General features: G+C 49.8%; 1 protein-coding gene across 1 annotated transcript; it reads left to right on the forward strand.

Annotated features, from left to right (window-relative positions):
- The first annotated feature begins 12,205 nt into the window (after positions 1-12,205).
- On the forward strand, positions 12,206-13,510 carry MYMX (myomixer, myoblast fusion factor). The gene is made up of 2 exons (XM_069564639.1): positions 12,206-12,266; positions 12,706-13,510. The coding sequence occupies exon 2, from the start codon at positions 12,764-12,766 to the stop codon at positions 13,016-13,018; it is 255 nt and encodes an 84-aa protein (XP_069420740.1). The 5' UTR covers positions 12,206-12,266; positions 12,706-12,763; the 3' UTR covers positions 13,019-13,510.
- Positions 13,511-16,844: the final 3,334 nt, after the last annotated feature.

The raw sequence follows: 16,844 nt of genomic DNA on the forward strand, positions 1-16,844 counted from the left end.
CCTCCAAGACTCACTAAGCATGGTTTCCGGCCATGTCTTGTCTTGCGCGCCAAACATTTCCTTAATTCACCCTGCTCTGGTCTCTGGGCTTTCCTCATGCTCGTCCTCGCCTGGACACAGTCCCCTTCCTGCAGCAGATCTCCCCAGGACCCTTTGTCACATTCTGCCCATCCTCTGCCCCAGTGCAGCCCTGGCTTCCCTTCCTTCCTGAGCCCCGCTGCCTCATAGTCCCCCCCACTTCCCTGGCTCTGCTCTCCAGGGGGGCCCCCTGTGAGGAGCCGCACTGCACGCACACTCCCAGGCCCCTTGCTGACAGGCTGCCCCATTCTCCCAAGGTGCCAGGCACTTCCCCTGGCAGAACATTTATCTCTCTGTATTGTAATTTCCTATTTACTCCTCTGTCTCCCTACTGACCATACACTGGGGGCAGGACTGTTTTTCACATTGATGTATTTCGAGTGCACATTAAATAAGTTTGCTGACGTGGAGGAAAGGAATGACTCCCCAGCTAATGTGGCTGCTCCCACATTGAACCCTCAAAGCTCTCCATCCAGCATGATTCCTGGAGGGCTAACTTGGCCTGGCTGGACTTGGTACCCTCTTAGGTCTGCTATGCAAGCCCCTCCACCTGGACTGACTGCCTTCCTCTGACTGTCACCGCAGTCCTCTCAGAACCTCAATTTACTCATCTGTCTACAGAAGAGAACATTCTGGAAAATTGTGAGGACAAGTGAACGATGTACCTTGTAGATGGCAATGTGATGAATGAATACCAGGAGTGGGTACCTTATTAAGAAAAAAAGCGCTACTGTTCATCAAACACGTTTTCTATACCAGGCATTGTTCTAACACCCAACTGTTGATATTAATGCCTTTCATCCCAACAAATTAGTTCCTTTTCATAGAAAAGTATATCAAGGCACAGAGCAGTTCTTGACTGATTTGCCTTGATTCCACACCGGCAGTAGAGGAGCTAAGATTTGAACCCAGGTCATATAGCTTCTCAGGCTTCCCTAGCAACTCAGCTGGTAAGGAATCTGCCTGTAATGCAGGAGACCCCAATTCGATTCCTGGGTTGGGAAGATCCCCTGGAGAAAGGATAGGCTACCCAGCCCAGTATTCTTGGGCTTCCCTGGTGGCTCAGATGGTAAAGAATCCACAGGAGACCTGAGTTCAATCTCTGCATTGGGAAGATCCCCTGGAGAAGGGAACAGCTACCCACTCCAGTATTCTTGCCTGGAGAATCCCTGGACAGAGAAGCCTGGCAGGCTACAGTCCATGGGGTCACAAAGAATCAGACACAACTGAGCGACTTTCATTTCGTATAACTCCACTGTATTGCCCATCTATTAAATAATACACTTAGCATTATTTGGTCTGAGAGCTGCCTTCTTCAATTAATTAATTAACTGAGTTTTGCGACCCAGTCATACAGCTATGTTCTCCTGGCCCGATTCTAATTCCAATGGTAAATCTGTAGGTAGATTTTTGTGTAGATAACCACTTACCTCTCAAGGATGGAGACATGTTCAAAATGTAGCTCTTAAAAAAATTAAAATGTCGAATTTCCCTGGTGGTCCAGTGGTTAAGAATCCCTTGTCTACCAATTCAGGGGACACTGGTTCCATCCCTGGCCCAGGAAGAGCCCCCATACTGTGAGGCCACAGTGGCCTCTAGGCCCATGCCCCACAACTACTGAGCCCACGCTCTAAAGCCCACCAACTGCAACTACTGAAGTCCACGTGCCCTGGAGTCTGTGCTCTGCAACAAGAGGAGCCACTTCAATGATGAGCCCGCACTCTGCAACTAGAGAGTAGCCCCCACTCGCCACAGCTAGAGAAGGCTCACGCACAGCAACAAAGACCCAGTAAAGCCATAAAGAAATAAATAAGAGAACCACACCCATAGTTTTTCTTCTTCGACATTTGTGTTATCAGATTCAACTAGAATAAATACTCATCAGTTGAATTAAACAGAGACATTTAAAGACATCTGTTTTGTCATACTTGACATGGACTTACCTTCAGTGGTACTTACAGACATCTGTCCCCAAATCCACACTTCTAGGTCCTTCAAGCATTCTGAGAATGAGGTTTCCAATCCCTTCCCTCATTTTCAGAATTTCCTCACCAAGAGAGAGATGGGGGAAGGAGGAAATACCTTACTTAGCCTGGGTGCAGGAGAAGAGAGTTAGAAGAATTTATGTGGATCCTTTGGTGTCTATAGCTCAGACCATGGAGGGTGGCATGGCGACATCACCTCCAGGTAAGAAGTTTCCCTAGTCTCCCTCCCTGGTCTGTTCTGTTCCCATCCCCTGATGCTAGTCTTGTCCCTGGCGCAAAGTACTATGGGGACCAGAGAAAGGAGAAGGGGCAGAAAGAGGCCTGCGCTGGACACCCAAGGAGAGACTGAGACAGAAGGGAGGAGTCCGCCTCCCCAGGGGACAGCTAGAAGCAAGAGGTCTGCCTCCCAGCACCATGCCCCCTAACTGCTAGGTCACACTGCCTTTACTTCTGGAAGGCCAGAAACTTGTTGGATGCCAGGAGTAAAAGAGAGGGCAAAAGATGGAAGAGCGTTAGAGAGATCCAGAGAAAAGGGGCAGACGTGAAGGGGACCCACGTTCATTATTAAATGGTCGATATGCAGAATTCAGAAAAGATGCAGAGGACAGCAATTAATGTAACAGAATATGTCCATGTATTCAGCATCAAGATTAGACAGTGTCAACATTTTGCCGTATTTCCTGTAGTTTTATTCATTTAGATTTATTTATTTGATTTTCGGCTACATTGGGTCTTTGTTGCTGCACTGGCTCTTCTCTAGTTGTGGTGAGTGGAGGCTGCTCTCTCGTGGTGCTCGAGCTTCTCCTTGTGGTGGCTTCTCTTGTTGAGGAGCACGGCTCTAGGGCACTAACTTTAGTAGCTGCATCACGTGGACTCGGTGGTTGCAGTTCCCAGACTCTAGAGCACAGGCTCAATAGTTGTGGCCCATGGGCTCAGTTGCTCCATGGCACGTGGGATCTTTCCAATTCAGGAACTGGACCTGTGTCTCCTGCATTGCCAGGTGGATTGCTTACCACTAAGCCACCAGGGAAGCCCTCTTCATTATTTTCTTTTTTTCAAGGGATAGTACATTACAGGGGCTTCCCTGGTGCCTCCGCCTGCCAATGCAGGAGATACGGGTTTGACCTGTGGGTCAGGAAGATCCCCTGGAGAAGTAAATGGCACAACCCACTCCAGTATCCTTGCCTAGAAAATCTCATGGGCAGAGAAGCCTGGTAGGCTAAAGTCCACGGGGTGGAAAAAGAGTTGGACCTGACTGAGCAACTAGACAACAACAACAACACAATACATTATAGACACAGCTACTTAGAGCCTTTCTCACATCTGTGTTTCTTAGGTTACTTTTTTTAATTTACACTTTCTGTATAAACCACATGGCATGTGGGATCTCATTTCTGAAGAGGGATGGAACAAGTACCCCCTACACTGAAAGCTCTGAGTCCTAACCACTGGTCAACCAAGGAAGTCCCTCCCATCTATGTTTCAACTTTTACTACATGGGCATATGTGGGTTAGGTATCTATAAATATATATATACTGTTGCTTATGTGTTTTACATTTTTAAATACTGGGTATGATTTGGCTTACATTCTTTTGCCATTTGGTTTTATCTTATTCAACATCATTCTTTTGAAACTTATCCCTGTTAATATATGAGAGTGCGTTCATTTAATCTGCTGTATCGTATTCCATTTTGATTGCATTTATATTTCTGTTATCTTGTTGGTGGACAGTGAAGTTGTTTCCAGTTGTTGTTATTATAAAAACCATGAATGGACTTCCTCATACACACATCTGTGAGAATTCCTCTAGAGTCACACCTGGAAGTAGAATTGCTGAGTTCCAAAGAAATGTGTGTTTTCAGCTTTACCAGATATTGCCAAATTGCCCTGTAAAATGATTGTGTCCAGTACTCCATAAATTTCTTCTTCTCAAATACTTTGCACGTCTCCTTGAACCAGAGTGGATAAATAGCATCTCATATTTATGGACCACTCATCTTTCCTTTTCAAGAAATGACCTGCAAATATCCTCCATTCACTTTTCTGTAATGCTTTCTGTATGTGTCCTTTTCTTCCTGATTACAAAAGTACTTTATTTATGACTGATACTAAATCATTTTCAGTTATATGGGTTGCAAATTTCTTCTCCCGGTCTGTGAGAGACTTTCACTTTGTAGTGTCTTTTATTTTTGTTTGTTTGTTTTTTAAATTTATTTGGCTGTGTTGGGTCTTAGTGGTGGCACAAGGAACCTTTCATTGTGGTGCATGAACTCTAGTTGTGGCGTGGGGGCTCAGGAGTTGCAGTGTGTGGGCTCAGTAGTAGTGGCGTGAGGACTCAGTAGTCGCGGCGTGAGGATTCAGTAGTCGTGGCGTGAGGGCTCGGTAGTCGTGGCGTGAGGGCTCAGTAGTTACAGCGTGAGGGCTCAGCAGTCGTGGCGGGAGGACTCAGTAGTTGTGGTGTGAAGGCTCAGATGCTCTGTGGCAGGAGGGATATAATTTCCCAACCAGGGATCAAACTTGCATCCCCTGAATTGCAAAGTGGATTCTTAGCCACTGGGCCACCAGGGGAGTTCCTATAGTGTCTTTTGTTAAATGTTTTTGAATTATTATTGAAGCTGGGTGATTGATACATGGGGAATCATTATACTGTTATCTCTACTTTTATGTAATTTTGAATATTACCCTAACAAAACGGTTCTTAAAAATCCATAAAACAATTCTCTATCATCCCAAATTCCTAAAGATCAGCTCCTATATTTTATCATTTTACTTTCCACATTCAGGTCTCTAATGCCACTGGAATTTATTTCTGTAGTTGCTGTGGGAGAGGATCAAATATTATATTTCCCTCATAGATGGCCAACTGTGTCCAGTTCTATTTCTGATCCTGTTTATCCCTTCTCCTCTGACCAGAAATTTCCCCTCTGCCCCATCTATCCTTAAGTCTGCTTCTAAGCTCTCTATTCTGTTCCTTAGTCACTGTGTGTACTCTCATCTTGCCACAGTTTTTTTTTTAATTAATTAATTTATTTGGCTGCGCCTACAAACACAACTAAGTAGAGTCTTAGTTGTGACATGAAGCATTTTTTACTTTAGTTGCAGCATGTGAGATCTAGTTCCCTACAGGCCCCCTGCATTAGGAGTGTGGCAGCTTAGCCACTGGACCAGCAGGGAAGTTCCCTCTGCCGCAGTTCTAACTCCCATATTACCAGATTGGCCACAGTAGTATCTGTCAGGCCAGACTGGTATCACTTCTTCTTTTTCTTCTTCAGATTGACTTGGCTTTTCTTAGCCTCTTTCCTTCCATACAAATTTTACGATCAGCTTACACAATTCCGAAAAGGAAAAAAAAAAAAACACACACACACAAAAAAACCCCAATAGTCCTGGGTTAATTGGAATCCTGTTGAATTCCAGATTCATTTCTGAGAGAAGCAACATCTTTCTAACACGATACCTTCCTGACCATCGCCTTGTCATATCCGTCCATATACAAGGGCTTCTATTTTGATCCTTATGTAAAAATTTGTGTTTGGGGACTTAGAGTCAGACATGACTGAGCGACTGAACTTAACTGAACTGAACTGGTAGCCCAGTGGTTAAGGCTCCAAGCTCCCAATGCAGGGGACCTGTGTTCGATCCCTGGTCGGGAAACTGGATTCCACATCCTGCAGTGAAGATCAAAGATCCTATCTGTTGCAACTAAGACTCAGCACAGTCAAATAAGTAAATAAATATATATATTTTTAAACGTGCTTGTTTTCTCCATGAGGGTCTTGTTCCATCTTTGTTAGATTTGTTCCTAGGGCCTGCGGGGTTTATGGCTGGCTTTCCCCCTCCCCCAGCCCCACATCAACTATGCCAGGTGCATCCTTCTTTACCCGTTTGGTCTACACCCTCCCCACCCGGTCCAGGGAGCAGCTGTCTACTCCAACAGCTGGCTGTGTCTGTGAGACCTTGTTGAGTGCACGGGGCTCCCACCTCCCACCTCCGGGCCTGTCAGCTGAGTCTGGGGAGACGCACAGCTGTTTCAGTGGGGACAATGAGGTGCATTCTATACAGGCCCCTCTTTGAGCCTCCCTCCCCCAGTCCAGAGCAACTGTTCCTGTGGTTAGGGAAGGGCCCCACCTGTCAGCTCTAGCTACTCTTTCGGGCAATGTCCCCTGATCCCTTTTCTTCATGTCTTCCACCCACCCTACCCCACCCTCTCCCACCCCACATGTAGAATCTAGCTCCCTGATTAGGGATCAAAACTGTGCTCCCTACATTGGGAGCAAAGAGTCTTGACCTCCAGGGAAAGTCCCTTCTGAATGTCCTCTGAGCCTATCTCTCATGTGTGTCTTATGGGCTGATTGCCTGTTCACGGCTCTGTCATTGCCTGGAACTGGTGGGCAGAGAAAAGATGGTCTTGGAAATGGATCATCCCTCTCTAACCTTGGAGGACTGACTGTTCCCACAGCGTTCTCTCAGTTGTCACCATGTTCAGGTCTCAAATCCTCACAGTGGCCCCAGTTAGGTAGATTAGTGACTACTGTCGCAGGCAGAGAGGTGCCGTGAGGAATGATAAGGCTGGGACTCTACCCCTTCCCAGCGACACGCCCCATACCTGGCTGGCCTCTGCACCTGCTCCTGGCACCTGCTCCCCTCAGCACTCCCTGCCCTCGGTGAGGCCTCTCTGGCCTCTTTTCAGCATCCTTGTTTGGGGGTTGACATCGCTCTCAATGGCCCACCAGCTACAGCCCAGTGCTGACTCCCCCCAGGGATGATGACCCTGGAACACAGCAGAACCAGAATCCAGGCCTCCATGGCTTCTTCAAGTGATAACTGAGCCCCACCACCCACTGTCAGTAGCTGTTCATGGGTGTCAGGGGGCCTTGTACCAGGCCTTCAAGGAGCAACCTGTTGGGCTGGCCTTAGACACAGGATGTCCTGGGACATTTGGACAACCCAAAATGATGGAAGAAAGGTCGTTCTTTTTTTTTTTTGACTGCAGTATAGTTGATTTACAGTGTGTGTGTGTTGATTTCTGCTGTACAGCAAAGTGATTCAGTTATACACATTTATATTCTTTTTCTTATTCTTTTCCATTATGGTTTATCACAGGCTGTTGAATACAGCTCCTTGTGCTATACAGTAGGGCCCTGTTGTTTATTCATCTTATATATAACAGTTTATATCTGCAAATCCCCAACTCCCAGTCAGGCAGGAAAATGTTATTTACTGAACACCTTCTAAAAGCCAAGCTCTGGACATCTCCCATCTCTCGATCGTGCCTGAGCAGATTATATGATGATTACCACTGTAGGGAGGAGGACCGACACGCAGCACAACTCCAAGACGTCACTCACACCCCCAGTTGGCCTCGTGCATCCAGAGCAGTACTGAGAGGGCCCCCGAGCCGGAGGGTGAATCCAGATTGGAGTGACCGTCGGAAGCACTCTTCACGGGTCTGTCTGTGCCCTAGCAGAATGACTGGCAGGGTGGTACAAGGCTCTGAAGCCCCAGATGGAGACGGCAGACAGGGGTGGGAGGAGCAGAAGGCCCAGTGCTTCTAGGTCTCGCGAGAACCCGTTAGCTCTATTCCCAGCTCTCACCACTGAACTGGTTTGCCCATGTCCTTGTCGGTCATGCTGTTGACTCTTGATGTGTGTGTCCTGTGTCCTCAGCACCGCATACACGCTTGCTGTTGACATGAACGGCCCAGTTAAATGATGTCTACCTGGGCTTCCTGGTGGCTCAGTGGTAAAGAATCCGCCTGCCAATGCAGGCGATGTGAGTTCGATCTCTGGTCTGGGAAGATCCCACGTGCCTTGGAGCAACTAAGCCTGTGCGCCACAACTATGGAGCCTGTGCTCTAGAACCCGGGAACCTCAACTGCTGAAGCCCGTGCACCCTAAAGACTGTGCTCAGCAACAAGAGAAGCTACGGAAATGAGAAGACCGCACACTGCCCCCACTCATCATAACAGAGAAAAGCCCATGCAGCAACTAAAACCCAGCACGGCCAATAAATAAATACATAAATAAAGAAAATTATATGAAAAAAATGATGTCTATGTATGGGGGGAGGGGGTCCCCAGGACATTTCTGGGAAGCCTGTAGGTCGGGGAAAACCACTGAAAGGACCTCAGGGGTCATCTATGACTCAGCCTACAGGCCTTAACTTCACAAGTTGGCACCCAAATACATTATTTTTTTAATTGACTTTGAGGAACAGGAGTTTGGGCCAGTTTCCTCCCCTGCCAGTAGAGGACTGGGGGCAGAGGTCAGAGCAGGATCCATTACACAAAGCTAAATCAGGAACCAGAAGGAACTGCTCCCTGGCAGCTCTGTTGCCAGAAGGGATGGTTATCTTTCTAGGAAAGGCTGAGGAAATCCTTTTCTGCCTCGGGAAAGGCCACTTGGTGGGATTAATCCCAGGTGAAAGTGGGAAGGAGATGAAGTGAGCTAATCCCAAAAGGGGATGAGGGGTAGAGAATGAACTAAAACCAGATCCAGGCCCTGGACACAGCTGTGGCCCTTCCCCCACCTCCCTTCCCAACCCCCTCTGGGGTTTCCCACTGTTACCGGAGACAATATCCTGTTTCCTTTACCTACCTCACTGTCCCAGACCCCTGGAGCCCCTCCCGGTCTGCTGGGGACAAGGAAGGGACAGAGGTCCAGCCCCAGGCCCAGGATCCAAGGATCTCACTGTTGGATGTTTGGTGATTGTTTTATGTGGGAGAATTAGAGTCTAAACTGTTACCAGTTCCTTAGCTCAACAGCTCTTCTTTGTTTCTGCTGCTGCTGCTGCTAAGTCGCTTCAGTCGTGTCCGACTCTGTGCAACCCCATAGACGGCAGCCCACCAGGCTCCCCCGTCCCTGGGACTCTCCAGGCAAGAACACTGGAGTGGGTTGCCATTTCCTTCTCCAATGCATGAAAGTGAAAAGTGAAAATGAAGTCGCTCAGTCATGTCCGACTGTTAGCGACCCTATGGACTACATCTTTACATTTCCCAATCATGAACTCTTGAGTCAACATTTTACTTAAAAAGACAAGGAAGGACACGGGGGCTTGTCCACGGTTTCAGAGGACCTCACATCTGTGTACACTGAGTTGGGAGGGATGGATTGCGACTTACCCAAGGTCACAGCAATTGTAGATCTGGGTCAGTGGGTGGTGGGACCTCTAAGGTTCCCTGGAGATTACATACTTCGGCAGATCCCAGAGGGAACCTACTTCCCATCCCTTGGGCTCACCGAGGTCACTTCCTCCCCTCTGAGTGGCTCTTTCCAGCTGACTGTGGCCTACAGGGGTTCTGCACACATCCTAGAAATGTGTTCAGATTCATAGAGCTCTGGGGCTCAACAGCACAGGCTCTGCAGCAAGCAGGCCTGGATTTGGAGCCCTTGACAGAATACATACTTATTTATTCTTATAAGAAATATTTATTGCTGAGCACTGGGGACAGAGCAGCAGACAAAACAGATATAAGTCCCTACTCTCATGGAGTTTACATTCTAGTTTACATTCTAGGACACAGACAATCAGCAAGATAAGGAAGGAGGATATACAGTTTGTCAGAAGGATTTGCTGAGGAGGTCAATAAAGCAAAAGAGAGGATGGAGAGAAGGCAGGATGGAGTGGAGTGAATGTCCTGTTAAATTGAGTGGATGCATACCATTTGGACCAAGATTTAAAGGAGGTGAGCGATGGAACCACATGGATGCCTGAAGACAGTGCCTTGTAGGCGGGAGCAATGGTAGGTGCAAAGGCCCTGAGGCAAAAACATGTCTGGCACAGTTAAGGAGCAGCAGGAAGCCAGTGTGGCTGCCACAGCGAGAGAGGCAAGGACTAGAACTTGGAAGCCAGGGCCTCAGAGGTCACAGTTAAAGCCTTTGGCTTTAATTCTTAATGAAAAGGGGGTCATTGGACAGTTTAAGCAGAAAAAGGACATGATCTGACATGTTTTAGAAAGATCACCCTGGTCACTGTATGGAAAGGAGAAACAAGAACACCAGTTAGAAGGCTATTATAATAATTAACGTGAAAGATGACAAACAGAGCCCTCAGGATTTATTACTGTGGGTAGTGAACTGTGATAAGAAGACAGAGGTCAAGGATAACTTCCAGGATTTTGGTCAGAGTAATTAGAGAGACGTAGTTGCCTCTCACAGATATGGGAGAGCCTGGAGGAGGGGCAGGTCTTGGTGGGGTGACCAGGCCTTTTATCCGCTGTGTGATCTGGGGTAAATTGCTTAACCCCTCTAAACCTCAGTTTCCTTATCTGTACAAAGGTCATAATAGTTATTTTCCTGAAGAGCAATGATAAAAATTGAGTGAGATCATGAACTCCTTGCCTGCTCCTTGGAAGAAAAGCAATGACAAACCTAGACATCATATTAAAAAGCAGAGATATTACTTTGCCTACAAGGGCCTGTATAGTCAAAGCTATGGTTTTTCCAGCAGTTGGAAATGAGAGCAGGATATGAGATGAATGGATATGACAGCAGGACAATAAAAAAGGCTGAGCACCCAAGAATTGATGCCTTCGAACTGTGGTGCTGGAGAAGTCTCTTGAGAGTCCCTTGGACAGTAAGATCAAACCAATCAATCCTAAAGGAAATCAATCCTGAATATTCATTGGAAGGACTGATGCTGAAGCTCTAATACCTTGGCCACGTGAGGTGAAAAGCCAACTCATTGGAAAAGACCCTGATAATGAGAAAAAAATGAGGGTGGAGGAGAAAGGGGCAACAGAAGATGAGATGGTTGGATGGCATCACCAACTCAATGGACTTGAGTTTGAGCAAACTCCAGGAGATGGTGAAGGACAGGGAAGCCTGGCGAGCTGCAGTCCATGGGGTCACAGAGTCAAACACGACTGAGCGACTGAACAACAAAATGAACTCACAGGCGTGGCTCACACGTACTCAATACGTGTGCCAACCATAGTCCAGGGAAGACACTGACCATCACAACTCCTCTGGAAGGGAAGGAAAGGACAGGAAGGAAAGGAAGACCACACCTATTCGTCTGTACTCTAGCTGCCCCCACTCCCTGCTTCCTCTGGGTAGAAGGAGGACAGACCTTTTTGATAAATTGAAAGTTTTATTTCTTCAAGGTTGTTGATGGTGGAGATGTGGAGATCATGATGCTGCAAATGGTGGGTCGTGACAGGTTGATGATAAACGATCATATTCCCATGTCCTTATTCTACAAAACACTTTCATGGCCATTATCTCATCTGAGTCCATCAAGGCAGAAATTATACCAATTTTAGGAAGTAGAAGAATGAGGTATTTATCTTATGTACTTTAAAAAATTTTTTTAATTTTATATTGGAGTATAGTTGATTAAGAATATTGTGTTAGTTTTGGTTGTACAGCAAAGCGTATACCTGAATATATATATATGTATACATATACAAAAAAATTCTTTTTCAATTTTTTTCCCGTTTAGGTTATTATGGAGCATTGAGCGGAGTTTCCTGTGCTATACAGCGGGTGGTTGTTGGCTATCTATTTCAAATATAGCGATGTGCACATGTCAGTATGAGGTATTTAAAAACAAAATAAAACAAATCTGGACCGTCTCTACCTGGCTATCTCATGGAACTCCATTTAATCTTCCAGAGAAAAATGTGGAGAGGGTCTTGACATGGGTATGCCTCTTCCCATCCCTGAGTGGGAGTACCACCCAGCTGTGTCCAGCTATGATATGGACTCTGACCCCACTTCTCCACTCCCCAGGAGACAGCCCACAATGCATGCTCCCATCCTATTCTCTGTCTGGGCCGCTCTGAGCATGCCTGGTGTGGGGGTTGCAGCCTTATTGCTTCTGAGGTTTGGGTCAGTGGGTCTCATACGTTGTCCCATTCCAGTAACTCCTCCCAATTATTGAGGTAACAGATGAGGTGCCTGGAACCTAGAAGAATCAATGTGCCTCAGATCACACCATTAGAAAGTGCAGTCTGGGTTTAGACTCTGAGGTCTGCATCCGGTAGGAGAAATTACTGCATCTCTTCTTCCAGCCCAGCTGCCCCCTCCCTTCACCTATCAGATACCAGAACACAGCTGTCTCTCCCTTGCTCCCCCAACCCAGGCAAGCTGTTCTGGGTGGGGCTGAGCTGGGTGGGGCAGCCCTGTGTAGCTTTCAGTGAGGATGTGGCCCCTACAGGCAAGTTCAGCCAGACATTGATGCTGAGCAGCAGTTCTGACTGGTGAGAGCTGCTACGCATGGGTGGGGGTAGAGAACTGGGAGGGTAGGAAGTATCAGGTCTGGTTGGATCGGGATCCCTGAAAAGAGAACTTAGAACTGTCTAGGGAAGAACTCCTGCTGGATTGAGGGAGAAGGGTTAGGGAATGCCAGGTGACTGAGGGTGTGCAGAAGGAGCGGGTGACTGACGGAAGGGAGGATTCCAGGGACATTAGGAGCCCCAGAGGCTGGGAATGGCGAGCTGGAGGTCCCAGAGCGGGCTTCACTCTTGCCTTGACTCCATCTCCATCCGTGCTGTGATGAGAATCCTCCGGCCCCAGCCACCCTTTCCAGAGGAAGGGCTTCCAGAAAACTAAAACGACCCATGAACTGAGATCTGGGGTTTGGCGGGTGTAAACTGAAGCGGGAGTCTATTCCTGCCCACCTCCTTGTGTCTTTGCCAGGTGAGAAGGAAGCAGAAAGGAGAGCCTGGAGTCTAGATCACCTTGCAAGTCGCCAGCCATGCCCGCTCCTCTGCTCCCGCTGCTGCTCCGCACGCTGCTGGCCCGTCTGCTGCTGCCCGCTGCCCGCCTGGCCCGCCAGCACCTCCTGCCCCTGCTGCGCCGTCTGGCCCGCCGCCTGGGCTCCCAGGATTTGCGAGAGGCTTTGCTGGGCTGTCTGTTGTTCGTCCTCAGTCAGAGACGCCCGCCAGACGCTGGGGAGGCTTCCAGAGTGGCCCGCCTGGAAAGGAGGGAGAGGCTAGCCTCCCAAAAATGAGGCCATGAATCCTGGTAGCAGCTGTGCCCCCTGAAATGCTTTATTTCGGAGTAAGACAGTCCTGGCCCCATCACTGACTGCAGCCTGCCCAGTGGGCAGAAGACGTGGTGGGTGACTGAGCATGAGAGGGGTCCAGCTAGGACATGCCCCCCACCTCCCAGCAGAAAGGATTGGAAGGATGCTCTGCTTCCAGAAAACAGATCACCGTCCCTCCCTCCCTGCATTCTTCCCAAGACCTTTCCTAATCACCTCTGGCCTCTGGTGGGAGGGGAACTGACACTCCTCCACCACCCCCACCCCCAGGCAAATGGAGACAGGAGGTCCAATGAGGGACAATGCTTAACCCTGGGACAATGGACAATTCGGCTAATCCAGACTGCTTCTGGTTTGAGATTTCCCAAATATTAAGAACTTGGTTCCCTACTAGGGAGTTAGTCCTGCCCCCAAAGCCCAGTATGCAATAGGGGCTCAATAAATATTTGTTGCCATTAATTCTTAGGATGCCTTTGACAGTCCTGTCACACTCCTGCACTGCAGGACAGTCGAAACTGTCCAGAGGAGACGGGTGGAGGAACACCTCAAGACTTCCTTTTGCTACCTCTGTCATTGTCCCTCTCAGTCCCAATGCCCTGGAAGCTGTTTCTCTAACTTGAGTGTCTCACACTGGGAGTCAGCAGTCTTGGGTCTTTCTGGCACCTCAAGGTAAGGAGGTTAATGTCCTCCAGCGAGTGTGGATACTCTTCTCAGCTAGTGCTGTGGGCAGAGGGAGATTTGTTTTTGGAGGGACCCTGTGGGCAGCCTCCCCACCCAGAGAAGCAGCCTAGAGATGCATACCCTGAGGGGTACTCTGCCCAGGATGGGATCTAGGGGGTACAGGGTAGGTGGGGTGTAATCTGAGGAATTCACCTCTTCATTTCTCCTCTCCAGTGGGAGGCCCCTCGGGGATCTCAAACAAGAGTTGTCAGAGGCATTTTGCAAACCTGCCTCCAGATAATTTGCTTACTATTTTCCTGCAACACTCCCCCCTCCTACCCGCCTCCACCCAGCCCTGGGCTCCCAGTTCAAGGCGGTAAAGTGAGGACAAGCGCCTTTCAGGACCCTCACCCTGTCTGCACACCCCGTTAGAAGACTGGCCTAGGGGGAAGCCTCCAGATCAGAGCTGTGGGCCCCCAAGCCGACCCCGCGGGGCTTTCTGCCAGACCCCGCCTCCGCACACCCGGACACCATCTGCTTCCTCCAGGGGTCATCAAAGCCAGTGCACGTGCTCGCAACCCTTCCCCTCCCCCCCGCCGCCCACTCAGAAAGGTGGCCTAGGGGAGGGCCGGGATGAAGGGGATTCGAACCCCTGGTCCCTTCCAAGGCCCCGGGCGCCTTATTTATTCAGCCCGCTCCAGGCTTCTCCTCCCGCTGGCCTCCCGGAGAGTTCCTCTCTTGGGAGTCTGCAACCATGCGCGGGGCGGACGCCTGGGTAGTACGCTGCAGCCCCTTCCCCGCCTGGTGGCACAGACGGGTCAGACCAGAGCGGTCTGCAGTTTTCGTCCACTGCGACACCAGTCCCGCAGGGAGGAGGCCAAACGGGAACCAGGGGCCAACTGGCCCCGGAACTTCCGTCCCCGCTCCCCAAAAGTGGAGGCCCCCTGGGAAGTCCCAGCAGGTGCGCGGGGCAGCAGAGGCTGGCAGCGGAGAGGGGGCGGGGCAGCGGTGAGGAGCGGGGCCTGCTGTTTCCCCGGCGGGCGGGGCGGGGCGGGGCGGAGAACAGAGTGGGCAGGGCTATCGTGGGGTGGTGGAAATCAACGGAGTTTGCATCTGCGGTTTCTGGCGGAGGTCAGTTCCCCGGACTTTGGAGGCCGTGGTGAGATGACTGCCCTCCCCTAATCACTTGCAGATGTATCCAGGGTCAGAGACCTCGGAGCAAAGGATGAGGCAGATGTCTGAGACATGAAGCTGGAAAACCAAGTCCAGTCTTCTTGAACCCTGACCCCCTTACACACCCAATAAGGAAGGTGAGGGACTTGAGGTATCTGACTGAGAGGGCTGGATTCTGTCTTCATCTTAGCTGATACTTTGTTCGTCGTGGATTTTTGTTTCTTGCATTCACTTTGATTTTTTTAAAATATATTGTATTAAAACATTATTTATCCGGATTCTGGAATATTTGGGCTCCCCCTTAAATACTGCACCTCAGGCAAGTTGCCTCTTTGGCCTCTGTCTGGCCCCAGCCCTGCCACGAGGCCATGGAGATAGAGTCACAAACACAACCGAGAACATACAGTCATGAGACACATTGGTGACAAACTGCAGAGCCAAGCAAACACACAGCAAACCCAGATGGAGGCAGGGCTAGGAAAAGATAGGACTGTGTGTGTGAGGTGATGAGGCACCCTTGGGGCCTGGAAGGGGGAGGAGGGAGTCACAGGTCACAGCCTCACGGAGGTGGTGGATTGGGTGGTGGTGGGTGTGCAGCTAGATCAGCGCTTCACACCCTACTCCTGTACCTGGGACCTGAGGGAGCCAAAAGATTGGGCAGCGAATGACAAGCACTGGCCTGGTGGGCACAGGCCACTGTGAGTTGGGCTCCGAGGCTGGCCAGCAGAGGGCCCTGGCCCTCAGCAACCATCCCTGCGTAGAGAGGCGGTGCTGGAGGGGTGTGGGTGCTGGCTGGGGGCCCAGGCAAGGAGAATGCCAGACAGGCTTCTGTCCAGCAATAACAGCCCTGCCTGTTGCCATCTACTAGCAGGCTAGACTTCAGCGGGGGTGGGGAGGGGAACCAGCCTTCCCCTGTCTGGTCTGGGACCCTCACCACTTCCTCCCAATCTCTTTCCGTTTACAGCCCCCTTTGCACACAACTGCAGCCACTGGCCACCAGCCTGGCCATGCATGCCGGATCCATTTGGCCACTAAAGCCTGCCACCCCCACAGGCTCAGAGACGGGAAATGAGGATGCGGAGAGAGACAGGGGCCAAGAAAAAGGGGAGAGAAGGGCCTGGAGAGGTAGAGAGAGGCTGGACAAACACAGGGTAGGAATGGGGTGGGGGTGACCCAGACATGAAGCTGCCCTCAAGCTGTGAGGCAGTGCCTAGAAAAACACTACTCATACCCCTCTTCCTGCCCTCTGCTGGTTAAGGCCAGGGGATGATCGTGTGTCATGTCTCTGTGGGTCCCTGAGCCAGCAGGCTGGCAACAGCTCTTCTGAGTATTTTGGGGTGAAGCCACTGGTCAGTCCTAAGAAGAAAAATTACCCTTTGCCCAGTCTGTGCACTGGAGAGAGGGTGTGACTCTCCCTTATCCCTATGATGGTAGTGCTGCTAATTGTTAATTAGTGTCTGTGACTTTCTCCAGGGTAAAGGCCTCTTGGGTGATTGGGTTAAGGGAGTGGGACTGGACTGAATTTTCTGTCCTCAGTGTCTCTCTGGCCTTTCGATTGTCCTTCTGTACTGAGGGCTGCTGCAGGGGCAGTGATTCCCCTGTTCCCCCAAATTTACTGACCAACCAAAAAGGAGGGAATCCTTCCTCCTTCCTTGCAGGTACAAGAAGGACCAATCATCCCTCAGCGTGCCCATCCCCTTCTTCTCAGATTGGGAGGATGTGGGGCTCAGCAAGGCTTCCCTCCTGGAGTATCTGGATTACGGGATTCACTCAGGATGTAAGACTTTTCCTGTTGCCAGCAGTGCCTTAGCTTTTCCAAAGTTCTGGATTTAGAAAGGGTGAATCATGAGAGGGCTACAGTAGAGCTGCCACCCTCCACCCTCCCCCCCCCCAACATTCTCCTCCACCCCCTACACACATTATCTCTCTAAATCACAGTTGTGGGTGAGCGGATCTGTAA

Source organism: Ovis canadensis, chromosome 20 (assembly GCF_042477335.2).
Source record: "Ovis canadensis isolate MfBH-ARS-UI-01 breed Bighorn chromosome 20, ARS-UI_OviCan_v2, whole genome shotgun sequence".
In the NCBI taxonomy this organism is placed as follows: Eukaryota; Metazoa; Chordata; class Mammalia; order Artiodactyla; family Bovidae; genus Ovis; species Ovis canadensis.